This window comes from Salvelinus fontinalis, chromosome 5 (genome assembly GCF_029448725.1).
Source record: "Salvelinus fontinalis isolate EN_2023a chromosome 5, ASM2944872v1, whole genome shotgun sequence".
NCBI classification, from domain to species: domain Eukaryota; kingdom Metazoa; phylum Chordata; class Actinopteri; order Salmoniformes; family Salmonidae; genus Salvelinus; species Salvelinus fontinalis.
In genome coordinates, this window is record NC_074669.1 from 9,615,151 (window position 1) to 9,634,115 (window position 18,965).

The 18,965-nt window shown below is 40.4% G+C and overlaps 3 protein-coding genes across 4 annotated transcripts in view; 1 reads left to right on the top strand and 2 right to left on the bottom strand.

Annotated features, from left to right (window-relative positions):
- Positions 1-1,064: 1,064 nt before the first annotated feature.
- On the bottom strand, positions 1,065-4,750 carry tnnt3a (troponin T type 3a (skeletal, fast)). Its single transcript, XM_055921973.1, has 7 exons — positions 4,700-4,750; positions 2,851-2,967; positions 2,520-2,597; positions 2,281-2,394; positions 2,032-2,144; positions 1,655-1,745; positions 1,065-1,109 (listed from the first exon to the last, which is right to left on the bottom strand). Exons 1-7 carry the CDS (start codon positions 4,748-4,750, stop codon positions 1,065-1,067), a joined length of 609 nt encoding a protein of 202 aa, XP_055777948.1.
- Positions 4,751-11,202: 6,452 nt separating this feature from the next.
- On the top strand, positions 11,203-18,278 carry prr33 (proline rich 33). 2 transcript variants are annotated; one of them, XM_055922341.1, is made up of 3 exons: positions 11,203-11,448; positions 11,921-11,970; positions 14,754-18,278. In XM_055922341.1, exon 3 carries the CDS (start codon positions 14,769-14,771, stop codon positions 17,895-17,897), a length of 3,129 nt encoding a protein of 1,042 aa, XP_055778316.1. In that variant the 5' UTR covers positions 11,203-11,448; positions 11,921-11,970; positions 14,754-14,768; the 3' UTR covers positions 17,898-18,278. The 2 variants fall into 2 exon arrangements, with proteins under 2 accessions (XP_055778316.1, XP_055778317.1); XM_055922342.1 differs by having other exon boundaries at positions 11,921-11,953.
- LOC129855060 (non-muscle caldesmon-like) overlaps positions 13,119-18,965 on the bottom strand; it is a 46,614-nt gene continuing 40,767 nt past the window's right edge. The window contains exon 13 of the mRNA XM_055922343.1: positions 13,119-14,516. Within this exon, the coding sequence (XP_055778318.1) occupies positions 14,494-14,516 (23 nt within the window). The 3' untranslated portion in view covers positions 13,119-14,493. The remainder of the gene's footprint in view (positions 14,517-18,965) is intronic.

Sequence of the window (18,965 nt, forward strand, 5' to 3'; positions counted from 1 at the left end):
TCAAGCAGCAGAACGGGACCGTTTACTTTCTGCGGACGGTTTTACCCTTCTTAGAGCTGTAATACATCAGAAAGAGAGAGAAAGTAAGACATCCAATGAAGAGTCTATCGATGCCCATTTTTATCTACAAATAAAGACTTATGTTGACTTTAGTTGACTAAATTCACTTGAATCTAAATTACTTTACATAAAAGTGGAAACAAATGTGCAAGTTATGCTGTTCCATTGTTAATATGACATTGGTCTAACTGACAATCATCAACCACATCACATACATTTACATCAGACCACTCAAAACAAATCATGGACTTTTCATGCTTAACCTTTATGACACACCATGCAGCTGCTGTGTGAGAACATTGATCTTTTGTGTAGGGTTTCTTATCTACATGTTTTATTCTTTTTCTAGTATCATTTTTTTTTACCAAAGAGGGGGGAAATATTTTGTATTAATAAAAGAGGCCTATGAGAGATTGGGAATAGTTAGGCTAACTGTCTGTGAGCTGTGTATGTGTCAGTATTGACTCCCCAACTTCCAAGGATAGAGAGTTTAGGAGACGAGGACATGTTGGAGACAATTGGCTATAGTTAGCGAGTGTCTGTCTCTTCTTTCAGTGGGAATGAACTCTAGACAGAATAACTTACCTGTGGAAACACACCATTTCTAAAGACTTGATTAGGGAACTGGCTTTTAGGACATACGTTTTCTGTAACTCAATGATTGAGCGTCAGTCGGGTGTCCTACTCTATAGACAGCACCTTTATATCACTCTGCAACTCTTTTAAAAATGACATGGTGGTGTCAGTATACAAGGTGTATTATCCTGTCTATAGCAGAGAATGTTCTCTTCAACCCGAATGAGTGAAATATAATCAATACTCAGTAATATTTCATTTTGTGTCTTCCATGGTGTCTTTTATTGTCTCCTCGATCCATCATTGAACCTTTTGCTCTCTTTCCATCACCTCCTGTGTGAATGTGCAACTTTTTAAAAAAAGTTTCAGACCATGCACCACGGTGGGCCAGGAGAGCCACCTGAGCTGTGACAACTGTCCAGCTCTACTTACAATTTACTCAGCTCTTCCACTCTCTTACGCAGGGTTGTGACCTGGAGGAGATATCAAAGCAGAGCTGTGTTCATATCTGAGAGGCCGTAACTGAGGCCACCAGGGGGATGGACAGACTCAGAGGCCCAATGTCATCCCTGATTTTACTCAGGTAAGACTTGGAATTTTCCAGTGTATCTTGCGTATATAATATATAACAGGGTGTCTTACATTAGCAATGTCTGTAAAAACCTACACTCTTAGAAAAAAGGCTTGCAATGGAGACAGCCAAATAACGTTTTTAGGTTCTAGATAGCATAATTGTTTCTAAGAGTGTAAGGAAAAACGGGTCATATTTTGACTGAGCTAGACCTTTTATGAGGTCATGGCTGATACCAGTACCACCCATACTGCCACAGTGTAATGTGTCATGTCCAGACGTATCTGCTCTAAGAACAGAGCCCGTCATAATACCAACTCAGCTCTTGAGTAGACTTAACATAAACAGCCCATAATTCTTTCAGATGTGCATTGTCCTGTATGTGGTATCACTGGGATAATGTACAGTATATTTCTATTTTCTCTAACCAGGACATCGGATACATACCTCATACTTCTGCCTCTTCAGCCTCTCCATGTTATCAAACTTCTCAGACTCCAGGGTCTTCATCCATTCATGCAGCTCCTTTGCCTTCTCCCTAGAGCAGAGCAAGCAGGATGACTTGGTGAGTTCATGTACACATTCTCTGAGGAGAGTCCTTACTCATATCTGTGGTTGAATACTTAATTCTGATTGGCTGAAGGGTGTTCTTAGAGTGTGCATTCATTTCAGATAACGGGACAGTTGCAAAAGTTTTGTACAGCTTGGCTATACCCGCTATAGGCCCATTTAGCCTCGCCAAAACAACACACTACACACAAAGTATTGTACATAAAGTAAAGCCCAAGTCTTTTACTTGTACTGGGAATTTCCCAGTCTCTTACTTCAGTTTTTCTTCATTCAGATGGTCGATGTTCAGGACCTTGCGTCTGCCTGCCAGGATCTTCTTCTTCTTCTCTCTCTCAGTTTCCTTCTTCCCACCTCTCTTTGAGTCAGCCTGTTATAAATGAATGGCAGCGGTTACAAGATCGAGCCGACATGTACACACATGCTATTTTGTGAATGATATGTTATTTACTAGTAAATTATCTTTTATAAATTCATCCTGTGAAGACCGGTTGGTCACTGGTCACCTTCTGCAGATGGCTGCTGTAGTTGGAGCCCATGCTGGACAGGGCAGACTTCTTCTTCGCATCCTCATCAGCCTTCTTCTTGGCATCTGCCTCCTCCCTCTTCAGCCTCTCCTCCTGTTTTAGAGATCACAGCACAACGTCAGTATGTGTGTTGTAAGGACATGTTCCATATTGACAGAACGCTGATAGTTGAGGACAACCCAGAGGGGAAAGTAGTGGTACTGGTGGAGGACACAAACCTCACGTCTCGCCGCGCGCTCCTTCTCCTTCTCACTACGGATCCTGTTCTGCTCGGCCCTCTCAGCCCTACGCTTCTCCTGCAGACACACACACACACACACACGGTTGGTTGTTATACCTTTGGCCACCAGTGGGCCAACATCTTATCGTTTTGTCAGGGTTGTATTGACTAGGAACTAAATGTAAGCAAACAGGGATGGACTACCTGAACTTGTCCAAAAATAAAAACTTGTTTTAATTTACGACCTTGTTTATATTTCCAAATACACCCTATTTTCAAATACGACCTATGCGTATGCAGATTGATGTAATTTACAAATTCTCACTCACAATTCTTTCTTTGAGGGCGATGAGCTCTTCCTCCTCCTTCTTTCTATGTTCAAAGTGAGCATCAATCAGGCCCTGCAGCTCAACAAGATCCTTGTTCTGACGTTTCTTATGAATGTCCTGTAATGTTGGAAAATAGATCCACTTGTTAAGTACATGAAGAGTTCAAAGCTGCAATATGTAACTTTTTGGGGCGACCTGACCAAATTCAGATATAAAGATATGTTGTAGATCTGTCATTCTCATTGAAAGCAAGTCTAAGAAGCGATGGATCTGTTCTGTGTGTGCTATTTCTATGCTTCCCGTTCTTAAGTTTCGTTTTTTACTTTCGGTTTTGTACACCAGCTGCAAATACAATATTTTTGGTATGGAAAATATATTTCACAGTAGTTTAGATGGTACAATGATTCTTTATGCTAAACTTGCTTGTTTGGTCACATACACTGAAATTAGGTGAACTATTAGAATTTTAGCAAGAAGGAAATGGTGGAGCGATTTCTGCATCTTTAATTCCAAAACGCTATTTTTCCATTTTCAGAAATGTTGATAAATCAGCTTTTATTGTTTAAAGAAATTTTGAAAGAGATTGGTGTTTTTTCACTATCTAATCATGGCATAGGGTTGTTCAATTACAGATATGTATTTGTTTAAAATCTATCACTTGATGGATTCATTTCAGAGACAAATAATCATGTTTTTTTATCAAATGCTATATATGCGCCTCACTGTCAGAGAAAAAAAGTACTACTGCTAGGTTTTACTCAGTCAAATGTAACAAATAAATACATTTTGTATATTATGTACAAATTATACTATTGTCACATCAATATTACATTTTTAAAAAGATAATAATTCAATACAGAACTGTATGTAAAACATTTACATTTGACATTTTAGTCATTTAGCAGATGCTCTTATCCAGAGTGACTAAAGATAGCTATGTGAGACAACCACATATCACAGTCAAATATATAGGATACGAACATTCCAATCCAGCTAAACAATGGATATAGCGATTTGCATAAAACCCCATTTTGTTCCACATCTAAATCTGAGAACAGTAATATTTTACATACACATGAAGGTATCCATAAGCAAACATTTTTATGAGAAAACCCCCCACAAATATAGCGTTTTGGAAATAAAATGTCGTCATCTCTGACATTAGCCCTGGTATTTATCCAGCCAGCTGTCTCCAGATGGTCATGATGTATGAAGGACTATAGCTACTTACATCAAAGTCAACTTTCTCGCCATCAGGAATCTTTGGTGCCCTGAGAAGTGTCAATATAAAAATACAGTGAATCTATGTAAAATTTAAAGCATAAAAATAAATAACGTTTATTTTTACGCATGTGATAAAAGTGTAATAATGTGATTTATTAAAAGGGTTATATAATGTAATAATGTTAGGGGTAATGCAAAATTGTAAGAGAGCAGAGAACTGAAAGGGAATTTCAAAATATATATATATTTTTTGTTTACTGCCACTAGTTTGTTTTCTGTTGCTTATGTTATGTTATATGTTATGCTGTTTCTTGTTTGTATTCAAATATATGCACATATTTATAATTTGATATGATGTTGACCTAAAACAAGGACAATGAAATAATAATAATAATAATAATAATAAGAAGAAGAAGATATATCTGAATAAATACATTTCTGGTGTGCTAGGCCGATGTAAAATAAGACAGCTGAACGTTTTGACTATCACAGTTAAGAATATAGTATTTTTCAACGAGAGATTGAATGGAGTTGGGAATAGGAATGCAGTCTTTCTATGCAGTCATATATTTCTACATATAAATGTGTACAATGAAATGAGGGGTTACATGAAAAGATGACTTACTTGAACTGTGGCCTGGTGGCTGTATATTAAGAAATGAAGAGACAAGTACATGTTACTGGGTTAGAAATGCACACATCAGCATAAAAAGCAGATGAGTAATTCTCAGGCAAAAAAAGATTCAGGCATTACTTGGATGTTTTTACATTAAATGGAAAATAATGGGTCTGCAGGTAGATATTCCTAATTGTAGCCTGGCTTTTAATTTGAGGTAGTCAATGTTCGTTAGTGATTTGAAAATCAAAAGAAAAATAACCACAAACTGACAGAAATCTAAATCTCACATATTTACTTAACATAAAAAACTTTGCACACACAGTTGGAGAATGTAAACTTGTTTTATATGTGGAGGATTTAATTCTAAAGTGTGGTCTTGTTATAGAATAAGGAAAGTCCACTTGTATATTTAATGACAATATTAAACTGAAAATATAACTCCTTAAAGACAGGCAAAGTGTTTTACTTTAAAAGAGAAATGGTTTAACTGTGTAATGTTGATGGCTTGATCCCCACACAATTTCCACAGCAAGACAACACATATGTCATTGTTAGAAGATGGACTTTGAAGTTATCGACTTGTTATTTCTCTTGTTATGTGTATGGTACATACCATGCTAATATCGAGTGGTTATTAGCAAGGAGGGTTGAACAGTGGTGTCATTGCAGGGTTAAGCAAATGTCAGCATTTCATATTCTTTCATTCTTTTTCTTAACCCCCCCTCCAAACTATACCATTTATAATGGATTTTTTTTATCCTATCAGTTCTTAATATTCATTTTGTTTAGAGTCGGCCAATTTCGCAGTGCTCCTTGATCTGACAGACAGGCATTACATAACAGATATTCCCCCAATATAGTGAGACCTCAGACCTGGGATGTGGACAATATAAAGGCAGTCCTGTATACCGACCAGCGTGACACAGAAAATTAATCTTTAATCAACGTATCTTCCTCTTCAATGACCTCTGCATGCAGAAAGGAATGAAAATAAAAGCTAAAGCACTTCTACCTCTTCCTCTATCACTACCTCTTCAACTACCTCTTCAACTACCTTTTCAACTACCTCTTCAACTACGTCCTCTGCTACTGCTACACAACATGCCTTGCGTAACCAGGGAGAGGAAGGGGGGTGGATAGGTTAATGAATGGAAGCATGAGAAAGAGGGTGTGTTCTTTAAAGAAAGAAGAAAGTAGTTCATGGTTGTGACCACCAGGTGGCACTGCATGAGGCAGAGACAAAAGCAAGCAGGAGAAAGAGTTAAGTTGTCAATGACTAGAACTGCAGAGGCAATACTAGACATATCATAGCCTCTTATCCCTCTTCTTAGGGTGGCAGGTAGCATAGCATTGGGCCAGTAACCGAAAGGTCGCTGGTTCGAATACCCGAGCCGACAAGGTGAAACATCTCCTGATGTGCCCTTGAGCAAGGCACTTAACACTAATTTGCTCCAGTGGCGCCGTACTACTATGGCTGACCCTGTAAAACAACACATTTCACTGCACCCATCCGGTGTATGTGACAATAAAAACATAATCTTATGAACAGGGACCTGATGAAGTGAAGCGTTTGAATGAGGAGATAGCATTAGTCTGATCAAGTGAGGTAGCATTAGTCTGATGAAGTGAGGTGTTTGAATGAGGAGGTAGCATTATTCTGATGAAGTGAGGCGTTTGAATGAGGAGGTAGCATTATTCTGATGAAGTGAGGTAGAATTATTCTGATAAAGTGAGGCGTTTGAACGAGGAGGTAGCATTATTCTGATGAAGCGAGGTAGCATTATTCTGATGAAGTGAGGCGTTTGAATGAGGAGGTAGCATTATTCTGATGAAGTGAGGTAGAATTATTCTGATGAAGTGAGGTGGCATTATTCTAATGAAATGAGGCGTTTGAATGAGGAGGTAGCATTATTCTGATGAAGTGAGGTAGCATTAGTCTGATGAAGTGAGGCGTTTGAATGAGGAGGTAGCATTATTCTGATGAAGTGAGGCGTTTGAATGAGGAGGTAGCATTAGTCTAATGAAGTGAGGTAGCATTAGTCTGATGAAGTGAGACGTTTGAATGAGGAGGTAGCATTATTCTGATGAAGTGAGGTAGCATTAGTCTGATGAAGTGAGACGTTTGAATGAGGAGATAGCATTATTCTGATAAAGTGAGGTAGCATTAGTCTGATGAAGTGAGACGAATGAATGAGGAGGTAGCATTATTCTGATGAAGTGAGGTAGCATTAGCGTTATCCAATATGCTATGAGCAACATGAAGATCCAATGAGTTGAACGCACATTCTCAAACACACTGAAGATCAAGAGCGAAACAATGACAAATTAGTATAGATGACATGACCGTCTTCGTAGTCTGAGCATCATTGTTTTTTTACCTTCTCCCTCGCCTCCATGGAGAGTTTTGTTTTTTTTTCGGAGAAAGAAAGCAGTAAAACAATAGTGTTACCAAAAGAACCCGGCTGTACCCAATATATCAGTTTATAATATTTAGTATATATAATATACTGTAAATATGGGTACAGTAGGGATCCGTTGTATGCGTACACAATACAGTCCTCCATAGCTAATCAAATGGTACCAAGTTCATAGACTTTTGAGCAGACAAAACATTTCATGGCCTGGTAGTATAATAGGCTTGAATCATCTACCTTCATAATGAGGAGACACGTTATGTATTTGTATTCAGACAGAATATGGACAGACTAGGAGGACAGTATTACTGGGAAAGGTCTACAGAGTTGCAGGGACCTGTTGCTAACAGACTAATAGATGTATGTGGTCTGACATTTAGAAAATAATTTAAAGGTATGCTTTAATTCATTCTAATTTTTGATGCATAGGATTAATTTACCGCATGGCCTGTTATCAACATTGGCTTCTGAAACCTTCCTGAAACTGGAAGTTCACCTTTACAGATTGAAAAGATCCCTAAATCATGGCTTTCTCCAAATTAACAGTATCATAAACAAAGTCAATAAATGCTGTTGTGCTGTAGAGGGCAGTATTGAACACAACTTGAACTCCAAGGAGGGAAGCCAAGTTTGTCCATTGCATTGAACTATTCTGCATAGAGGACTGAAATCAGTTAGACGTTGTTTCAAAAACATACAGAATGATTCAGCATACGATTGAACAATTACTGATTTAAAATGACTATGATAATGACAAGAGACAATAATGATACCTAGCAATAATAAAGTAATAATGTTACTTACCTTCGCTGTGGAAGGATAGAAAAAGATATTGCACGTTTATTCAGGCAGTCAAAACAACATGATGCATGGGAAATCTGGATTAGGTAATCGTGAGGATGAAAACAAATGTTACCAATACTTACACTTCCTCTGTGTCAGACATGTTGACAGTGGACTTTGCACCTGAGGTACAAGGGAAGAAAGAGAGACACTTTCACTATGACACCAAGGAGGCAACGCTCAAGTCACTAGCAGTATTTACAGCCTGGGGTTATGGTCCCGGGCTCTAAAATGTATTCTCCCTTTACCAGAACCCAACCCTAATGGAATAACATTTCACCAACATTTATTAAGAAATTGTGTAACAGGAACAATGTGCAGGATTTATAAAGGGCATGCTTTTGAATCACAACCTTTTGAGAACTGTTTTATAATTAGTGTTAGGAAATCGGAAAAGACTGAAATTCAACACACTCACAATTCTGCTTCTCAGACGATAAATGGGAACCCCATACACATATTTATGTCTCCTTCCTCCCCTCCCCTCCCCTCCCTCTCCCCTGGCCCTCAAGTTAACTTAATCTCTTGGTCAAATTCCATGCCTCAACATAGGTGCTAGGAAACGCCTATCTTTAGAAACATGATGCCCTAATTCTTTATCAACATTTTCAAAGCATTCTGTCACTTATAGGTCAATTTTAGTAGGCCATTGGCTACCTCCCACTGGGCACACAATTTCAATTAAATTACGTTGAACCAACGTGGAATCGACGTTGAATTGACGTCTGTATACAGTGGGCTTTTGCTTCTGATTTAGTTTTGCAACTTATTGTTATCTTGTCAGACAATGTATCATAATATGATGAACAGTATGCATTTTGAATTGATTAGCATACATTACCAGGATGTTTACATTGCATTAGCCTTTGCATTTGTAAAGGCTACCCTGGAGGCCTCCTCGCACATCATGACTATTCCCAAACAGACAGCTGCAAATGTCTCTGAGAAACATGTCCAGGATCCGATTTCCAAAGCACAGATCAGGTTCTTTCTCTTGGAATAGTATCAGTAATTCTAATTTAATTTCCTTATGCGGGCTTCTCCCTCACATATGCATTTCAGCCACTTTTCTCTGATTCCATGGTGACATATTAAAAACTTGTTATAGATGAAAAACAAAAATGGGGTAAAGCAGAATAATGAAAGTACTTCACACTGTTTGATAATGTAAAAGACGGAAAGTCAAAGGTTGTTTCTTGAAATCCCAATCCTATTCTGATACCTATACATTTCTGGCTTGATTTCACAAATCAGGCTATAGTTCAATGGGCACTGTAACGATAGTAGTGCCTATGTGTTTATCCTAAGTATGGAAGGCTTAATGTACCACCATGTTATCCTAGTTCACGGGGATCCTGGATAACATAAACTAACAAATGTCACACCTTTCTCTCTATGAGACTGTCTCCAACTTTGCTGCGACATACACTCAAACATATCTATTCACCAGATATCTGTCGAGCTATCTGTTTACCATCTCACAAAAGACCAGTATAGTGCTAGCAATACTGTTCCCAACCCTAACATTGAGGTAGCTTTGAGCATATCTTTAGATTCCCTCATTTTAGCCTTACCTGTTACTTAAACCGTTGGATCAGCTCCACAACATAGCTACAAGTTTTAGAGGGCCATTTGTAAATCCCAGGCTTACGATAGGCAGTTGGAGCCAGGCCTCACCCCAGGGACTTTGTAGCACCCAAGGCCCTTTCACCGCTTAAGTCACTTTTACCGCTTAATCCATCAACAGCTACCAGCACATAGCAGATATTACAACAAGAACAACAACACCATACTTTCACACCTATACGAGCATTTCATCACACAAAACATTGACACTTGTCTCAAGTCATTCTACATGTCCAGTGGCTTTCAAGAATGATGTTCTAAGAAAATTCCACCTATTCAATGTAGCCTACCATAACTCCAAATGTCAAAGCAAAAAGAGACACCCACCCTCTACTGATCAAGTCAAGATAGAAGCTTTTATAGAAACCTGTATGTTCCCTTCACCTGTCCCTATCCCCCTGGGTGGGTCCTTCTCACCCTTGACCTCAAAACGGAGCAGCCGACTGTTTTAAAGCCTGAGTGTTTTAACACAGTGGCAGTGATTTTGCACGTGTCGATTTAGCTGTTCTTGAAAGGAGACAGCTAGGGGGGCCCTGAGCTCTTAACATTGCACTTGATCTTAATCTTTCTATCTCTCTCTCACTCTCTCCTTGTCTTATTCTACCCACTCACTCACTCACTCTCTCTCTCTTCCTTCCAACCCCTCTCACTCTCTCTTACCTCAGAAAAGCGTACAGAAGAAATGAGCTCCCTGGTGGCCGAGACTGGCTGTAAGGTTCTGCAGAATTACCACCCTGATTATGTCCTTCTGTTATAGTGACACTTGATCCACGGGGGGTCCCTATTGGCCAAGGAGCCGTAAGAGGCGAGGCCGCGGGGGGGATGTCTCGAAGTCTTAGACCCGGCACTCAATAAGGAGATGGATGGATTGTGGGGTAGGGAGGGAGGTCTTAAGTTGGGAGAGGGACAGCTAAGATACCCCTGTTGCTATATTTGCCGTCATGTTAGGCAAGCAAAAATAACTTAAAAGTTAAACAAGACAGGAACGTCAGTGAGGCAATCAGATGGTGGACTTGTTTCTTTTCCACGGGACAGGGAGCTTAGATAGCTACATAAACATAATGTATGTCAATGGCCCGATCAAAGGAGGACAGGATCTGTGGACAGTCTGTGTAACTGTTACTGTACTCAACCCTTGACATTATTTGCTGAATCAACTATCAAGGTCTTCAGCAGTTTTAAAATAGTCTTTTGACTGACCTGTCGGTCTAATTCAACTTCATAAACAGGCTATGATGGTAAGATATGTGTCAGTGTCCATTTCTTGTATATTGTATTAGATTCACACCAGGGCAAGAACTACCTGTCATGCTGAGAATGTTTCTAATTTTCTAGCTTCACCAGCACCTTACAGAATTGCAAAAATATGAATATTCCTCATCTCCTGTGTCATGGGTGCTTGATTGGACTGGTTTAGTACTTGCCTAGTTAAATAAAGGTTAAATAAAATTTAAAAAAGTAGGTGGACCATTTTTCTACTCTACCCAGCAGCTTTAATTGGCAAACAATTTGATCAGAATTGGTAGAGCTAAACTTCCTGTGCTGGTTGAGATGGCTCAGGCTCTCCTGCAGGGGGCGCCACTCTGAAATGGTATTTTTCAGAGGAGCATCTGGTCGCGGTAGCGAGGGGTGGTGATATCTAAAGTGCTGTGGCCACCCCCTGCCTGGCGGACGGTCGCAGCTAGCGCACTGTCACGACGGAGCACATTCTGAGCAAAAGGCTCAGGTTATATTTTTGGACTGCCATGGAGACTGGCCCTTCCATATGTAGGAAGGGTGTATAGTTGTGCTCAACATGAGCCTCCCGCTCTGACAATCCGGGCCGGGACAAGCAGGCAGCAGCCGGCCGACCCCCAAGTAGCAGTCACACAGGTAAACACACTGCAATTACGATTTTATACTTTTCGAGACAGCTCGTAGTAACGTGTTTATGCTATTGACAAGGGGGGGGGGGGGGGGGGGGGGGGGGGGTGTTAGAGCTTTTACAGCCAGCCCCCAAAAGTTTGTACTCTATACTGTAGCCATTGTGGCTAAAGTTATCTGACCAAAGGGATTTTCAATGTAATGTCAAAGCGTCATCAAATTGGGAAGTGGGACTTAGCGACGAGCATGCACACTGTTGCATGTGTTTTAATATATTTAGTGTGTAGCGCTCCAGGTATCAAAACTGGATCGAGATATCATAATGCTTAAATCAATAATGGTTTATGTTCTGATATTCCTGCAAGTATATGTTAACCTATGAACTTATGAAAACACAGAGTGTTAGCATGTTAACTGTTGAAATACAAGCTTGTACTGAGTGTTTTAAGTTGAATGTTTTTTTTGTTTTTCTCATTGTAAGGGGACTCCCCTGTCGGGAGTGTGTTGGTTAACGGTAAGAAGCATAACCTGGTAAGCTCAATTATGTTATATTTTTAGATCTTTACTGATTATGTGATTAACTCATAAACTAACTGCATGTGCATATTTTTTAGGGGTTGGGAGATGGTGGACACCAAAAAGCCATTGTGATGCATGGTTTTATTGCTAGGCTATTATTACCCTTTCCTCTTTTGAACTTGCATCTTGGAGGTGCTCCAAATGCCTAACCTACAAGAGCCTTAAAAGGATGACCTCCTCTCATGTTGCAGGTCCAGTCTGTCTTACTGTTGCAGAGTGGGCCCTTTAAAACATGATCAGTGGTGGACTGCATTTGAGTTAGACTAGTAGTCCAAAAACATACAAACCTACATGGAAAAACCATTTAAGTGAAAGACGGAATGCTGCGAGAGAACTTTAATATCCTCATTTGTAGGCCTATCACATTGCTTTAAAATCTAAATACAACTATCAAGGTTTAAACTTTTAAAGGTTTACAGGCATCAAGGTTTAAATAGATATGAGTCAAAATCTTCCAATTATAGAATGTGTTTACTGTGCATAAAAAAACCTCATATCACAATGACCACTAGTGACATCACTGGGGTCAAATGCTCAATGTTCACTTTCACTCTTAGTTAATTCTTGAACCTGTAGGTTGCAGGCCAAGTGTGTCTGCCAGTCAGACCTCACAGTGTCAAAGCAAAAGTATCTAACTGCACTGTAGTTTATAAAAGTTTGAAAAGGTGGATTTGCATAGGTCACTTAATTACTGCTCATGTTCAGTATACCCACAGGCACAAGTGTCAGATTGCAGTACAGTGATTGGACCCATATATGCTCTCAGGTTCTAGATGAAATGCATAAGCTGCACCTTAGGTACCTTCTCATCAGTGATTTACTGTCACCGTGATGCACCCTGCCTGTACAGGACAGAACCAAACCTTATAGAAGGGAGCAGGTGATTGGCTGCCCTCCTCTCTGCTCTCAGCCTAAAATTAGGACAAGGAACCTTCCAGTATCAGCTGTGAGGCCTTAATTGCAGGGAGTGTTAAATTTGACTGCCCTCCTTCGCTTTCCACTTCACTTCGTCTCCAAGTTTTCCCTTTGTCCACTGCAGATAGCGTTTGTCGGGCTGCTTAAAATTGACAGATAAAAGCGCAAATAAAAAACAAACGTCATTGTATACAATACTTTATTTCATGTAAGAGAAAAAAATGAAGGTTTAATAACAAGAAAAGCAGAAATGACAATGATGGGTCTTTTAAGATTAAAATGTTACATTGGTAACATAAATAGGGTGGTGGAAAACTCCAGTGTGCAGCACTGAAAACAGAATTATGGTTAAATAGCAGGATAAAATGTTACTATGTGTGAGATAAAGTGTTATTAATACAACAGACACAATCAATGTTCTGTAACCAGGTGATTCAGTTACCGCAAAATCATTTGGCATTTCAATGCAATATTTTATGAATGCACAAAAAAAGATGACTCGCTTAAAAGCTTAAGAGAATATGCTGCAGCCAGTGTAGCCTAGCGTTTAAAGACATTTTACATTTTCCTGTGTTTTATACTGTATATATTTCCACACTATGAGGTTGGAGTAATACTGTGAAAATTATGATAATGGCCTTTTAGTGTAAGAGCGGTTTGAAAAGGCAGTCTGAAATGTCAGCCTGTTTTGGTGGGATGGAGTTTTGGTCTGCCTAGGTGGTAAATGAGTTAATATACCAATAAGAAAGAGTTCCAAACCTCTCTGCCATTAACAGCTCATTTTCAGTTTTCCTCTCCCACTCGGACCCCTCCCAGACAGTCCTAGCTAAATTCTTGCTTGAGATATTGCTCTTGGCTAAGAAGCTATTTATTTATTTTTGACCATTTTAATTGACAACAATCACAGTAAGGTACTTAATTGTTACCCAGAAATGATTTAATATTGATATAAAAACGGCCGCATTGTTCCTTTAACACTATATTCAGAAGATGTTTGGATAATCTTGGGGCTCAAACAACAGCCAGAAGAAATATAAAATATAAACATGATATTACAATTAACGGGCTCAGTGATCAAACTTCCCAAACCAGAACAATTTACATGAGTTGCCATTTCAAATTCAAAGCTTAGGTTTTGGTTTTATGTCACTTTCTGCATAATTTCCAACATACATGTGCGGTACATGTAACTGCATTCATCTAATGTTTGTCAATGGCATAAAATGAAAGGGAAAAAAGTAAAAGTAAAAAAACATTCATATATACATACACATATGTGAAAGATACTTTTGACAAGTAAGCCAATACAAGTCTGAAGATTAAATTGAACTGGGGAGCTCAAAGTGAGTCCACAGAACAAAACAAAGCAACAACTAACCATTGAAGAAGTTCTCAAAAGTTACCTACTGAATGGTAGGAAAGGTATAAACTGTGAATTATATTGTTTTCATAACAGGTGCTACTGCCGGATATCCTCACAGGGTTTGCTGACAAGGTGGCCAAAGTTGTTGAAGTCCATACCATCTTGAATAGAAAGTCTTTGCCACCAACATTTGTATTTCAATATTCACCATGGTATAGGTCTGAAAAAGAAAGAAAAAAGTAGTCAGATGTGTTTGTTTACCAATTATGTGTTGATGATTTTCTTGATGGTCATTGAATAGTTCAGCCACTGATCTATACCATGGGCCAAGGTGGGGGTGGAGAGCAGCTGTAAGGAGAAGTTGAATTGATTGAACACTGCCCCTCTGCCTTTAAAACAATCATTGATCATTGATAACCAAATAAATATGCCTCACACTGTCCTGTATTTTTTTCAGGGGGTTAAACTGCTCATGGCTGCCAGTTATAGCAATGTCAATGAACCAGGCCTGCTTTTCCAGCAGTACCCTCCAGCTCTACTGCCCAAGCCTGGCAAGGAAAATGCTAGACTCCAGAAACTACTCAAGAAAACAGAGAAAAAAATCAAGAAAAAAGCCGCCCCTGAGACCGCAAAGACACCTGTCCCTTTCCGCTCAAGCCTCTCTCCTGTGAATGAAGCAAGCCCTGACTTGGAGCACAGTGACCACTCAACCCCTCCCAAAACTCCAGAGGCATCCTTCTACACACAGCACCCCAGATTTGCTGTCAGGCCAATCTATCGGCATGTGGCATCTCCTTACCCGCAGCAACGAGGAGCCACCTTTGGTGGAACAGCAAGGTTCGCCCCACAGCTGTATGCTGCTCCAGCCCCCACCTTCCCCCAGTATGTGGCCCCACTCTACACATTTACTCCAACACCCCTGTCAGCCGTTCCAGGGCCAGCCTTGCATGAATTGGCACCCAAGACGCCTGTGCAAACGTCCTCTGTGCCTGACGTGACAACGACAGCTGCTGCTCAAATTGCTCCTCCAGTCACTGCTTCAGTACCTCATCCACTCAGTGCTCCAGTTGCTCCTGTCACAGTCACTCCTGTTGCCACACAACCTACTCTGCGAATAGCCCCAGTAGTAATACACCGCAAAAGTCCAAGTCCACGTTTTAAAGCTACCGAAGCTACACTAAAAGCACCCAAACCGATGTTTGATGTCCCTCAAATTAGGGTCTATACTGCATCTATGTCCCCCCTCCATGATTATACTGGATCAAAGACATCCACTGCAGACGCATTATCTCTGAGTATAACACCCACATCAGAAATCACAAGAGCTACAACACCAACAGCTGAAATCAAAAGGAGTGCAACGCCTACATCCGGGGTAAAAAGAGGTTTAACACCGACACCTGGACTCCAAAGGAGTGCAACGCCTACATCTGAAGTGAAAAGAGCTAAAACACCAACTCATGATTTTTTAACACCAAGAACTCCTTTAGGTCGCCCTAAGACACCCTCATTTCATGTGTCCCGTGCCAAAACACCTGTTTTTGAAATATCAAGAACCAACCCACTTTTATTCGCTGTATCACCCATTACTACAGAGGCACAGATATCTAACACACCAACACCTGGTACTAATGTTGCCAGTCAGTCTTTGTCTGACCCTTCAAAATCACCTTCAACTATTCTAGGTGAAAGAACTCTGAATGGGGAAGTGACGTCGAAAGAGACTCCCACAGCTAAATCACCTCCTCAGAACACTTCGAAACCAGAGGCTCCTCGACACGAAAATCCTGTAGTTGAGTCTGCCAGACCAAAGACCCCTACAGATCTATTAGGCTATCAAAGACCCAAGACTCCAACAAGTGTTGCACCCACATTTGGGTACCAAAGGCCCAAGACTCCAACAGATGTCACACCGAAATCTGCTGCACCCTCATATGGGTTCCAAAGACCCAAGACTCCAACAATTGTCACACTAAAGCCTACAGCACCCACAGATGGGTACCAAAGATCCAAGACGCCAACAAAAGAAACATCAAAACCTACAGCCCCCTCAGATGGGTATCCAAGGCCCAAGACTCCCACCAACGAAGGGCATAAACCTATGACTCCAACAATTGAGTATCAAAGACCACAACCACCAGAAGGGTATCAAAGACCAAAGACTCCCACAGCTGGGGTATCATCTATAGGATTTCAAAGGCCCAAGACATCAACATATGTGGATCCTAAACCAACCCATACCTATTATGGGTTGACTCCTGCTGCATATGTTGCCCATGGTGGAATCCAAAGTTTTTCACCTTTATTTGGAATATCCAGGTCTAAGACGCCGACTCAAGAGGAATCTAAATCCCCAACACAAGAGCTAGAAGCATCTAAAACACCTACCCAAGAGTTACCTGTAAAATCACATCCTTTGCCCGAGGTGTCAAACCAGGAAGTATCCTCCAAAGAACTGGAAAAAACTATTTCAAGTGAGGCCATAGTATCCCCGACAGTAGTTAAGCTTCCGCTTCCAACCATTGTTGTTACACAAGCTGAAGAGGTCTCAGAAACAAGAGTATCCACAGCTGTGACCAGCAAAATATCAACTCCCGTTGCTGAAATGCCAAAGGTTAAAACTGTGGCAAATACAAGACCATGGGCTAAATCTCCAACACCAGAGGTTAAAACCCCAGTGAAGACACCAACTTATGGAGTTTACCCAAAACCCAAGACACCCACCCCAGAAACCCAACGCAAGACAATACCGCCTTTCTCAAAAACAGAATCTCCTGTGGCTAAAGCCAGTGTGGTGCAACAGAAAGAGTTGAAGGAATCAACAGAGCCTAAAATGCCAACCAAAGCAAACTCTGAGGCTAAACCAGTAGGGACAAAGCCAACCAATTCTTCTCCACTTGCAAAGAATGCATCTCCTGAGAAGCTTTTGTTGCCGGCTAAACCAAAGAATAACCAGGAAGCCAAACCTGAAACGGTGGTATCAGCTCCAACCATCCCATTGACAGAGAAGAAGGAAAAGAGGAAAGACTCTTTCCCAGCAGCTGAACCTCTTCTTAAAGTGATCCAAAAGCCAAAGGGCATGATGAAGTCTAAACTCAGTGGTTGGTCACGGCTCAAGAAGCACATGGTAGTGGAAGAAGAACCACCTATGTTCGCAGACTCAGATCCTAAAAAAGAAACAGCGAAGGTGACTGAGCAGGAAGGAGGTGAAGCGAAAAAGGATGAAACGGTGTCATTTAAAGACATGGTGGCAGCCGTGACGGCTGACGATCCTCCCAAGGCAGCGAAGAATTGGGATTCTCTTCTCTTCGATATGTTCTCCACTAAAGAGAAGATTATGCAGGTAATTGAAGCCAGCAAAAGTGAGGAGGAGAGAAAAGAGCAGCCAAAGGATGCAGAGAAAGAAATCCCATCCTTCGCCCATCGTCTGCCTGTTCTCCTTTTCAGCCCAAAGTTTGATGCCAAAAGGCTAAGAGAGGCTGCGTCAAGGCCACTTACAAAAATTTCAACAGTGTTTGAGATGGGTCTCATAGGGCGTAAAAATAAAGACGAGGAACCAAAAGACTTTAACAGAACAGCTAGAGGGTTCACTTGTCCTTAAACCATGTCTCTTTGGACTGGTAAAGATTAAACTGAGAAGAACATTTTGAAAAATTATATTGTTAAATGTTTTATGTGCACTGGTGTAGAAATGGTAGTCATAATGTACAGGTCCCATGTAATAGTCTCTCGGCTTGACACAGGATACAATATTTAAGACAGTCTCATAGAGAATGTGGTCTTAACTTTATACTTGATAAATGCACCATGTTGCATTTTGAGCACTGATTGTTTTGTCGTCTGACTATGTTTCGCATTTGTGTGAATGTCTCTTTCTCTGATAATATGAAAATATTACCTTGACAATCAGAGGATAAGGGAAAATGTTTTGTTGTTTTAAAATAATTTAGACATCCTGTGAGATTAAAATGTACAAAGATTATGTAAATCTCTGAGTTAATTTTTTTGTCCACTGTTGAACCCTGATAGGACACTGAGATTATTTTTCAGAAGGGGTCCTGAGACTGTAGTGTAATGTACTTACTTAGGTACACCACTTACTAAAAACGATAAACTCTCAGTTATAGTACATGTGTCTTGAAATCGCAGATGAGTGTAGAACCTATAGACTGTATTGATGCAGGTTTTGGGTATCTGAAGAAACTTGACTCCGGGGCATTTAGAGAAATGTTTCCAAAGAAGGATGAAAAGAAGAGGAGAGGATGAAAGTAGTAGTGAAGTAGGACTGTGTATTTCCCAAAATGGTGCTATTTACATAAGTCTTTCAAATAGACTTTAGATATTCAGGTGATACTTTTTCTTAGAATGTTTGAGTAGCCTGCAGATGCTTATAGCAGTCTCCTTCCCTTTTTTGGACTACAGGTCAGTGAGAGTGTTATTTGAGAAATAGGGTTGCTAACTCCTGTGGGGGACAAGTCAGCTCTATGAAGGATGTGTTTGACTGGTGGTGTGGGTGGATAAGAGGTCAGGGGAAGGGTTTGTGGGATATGGAAGGCAGTGACGACGGACGCTAAGACAAATGTATACAGGAAGTCCCTAAGGCCGAATCCTAACTGGAGATCCACGAATCTCCCATCGACATCAATGCAGGATTAACGTGAAAGTAAAA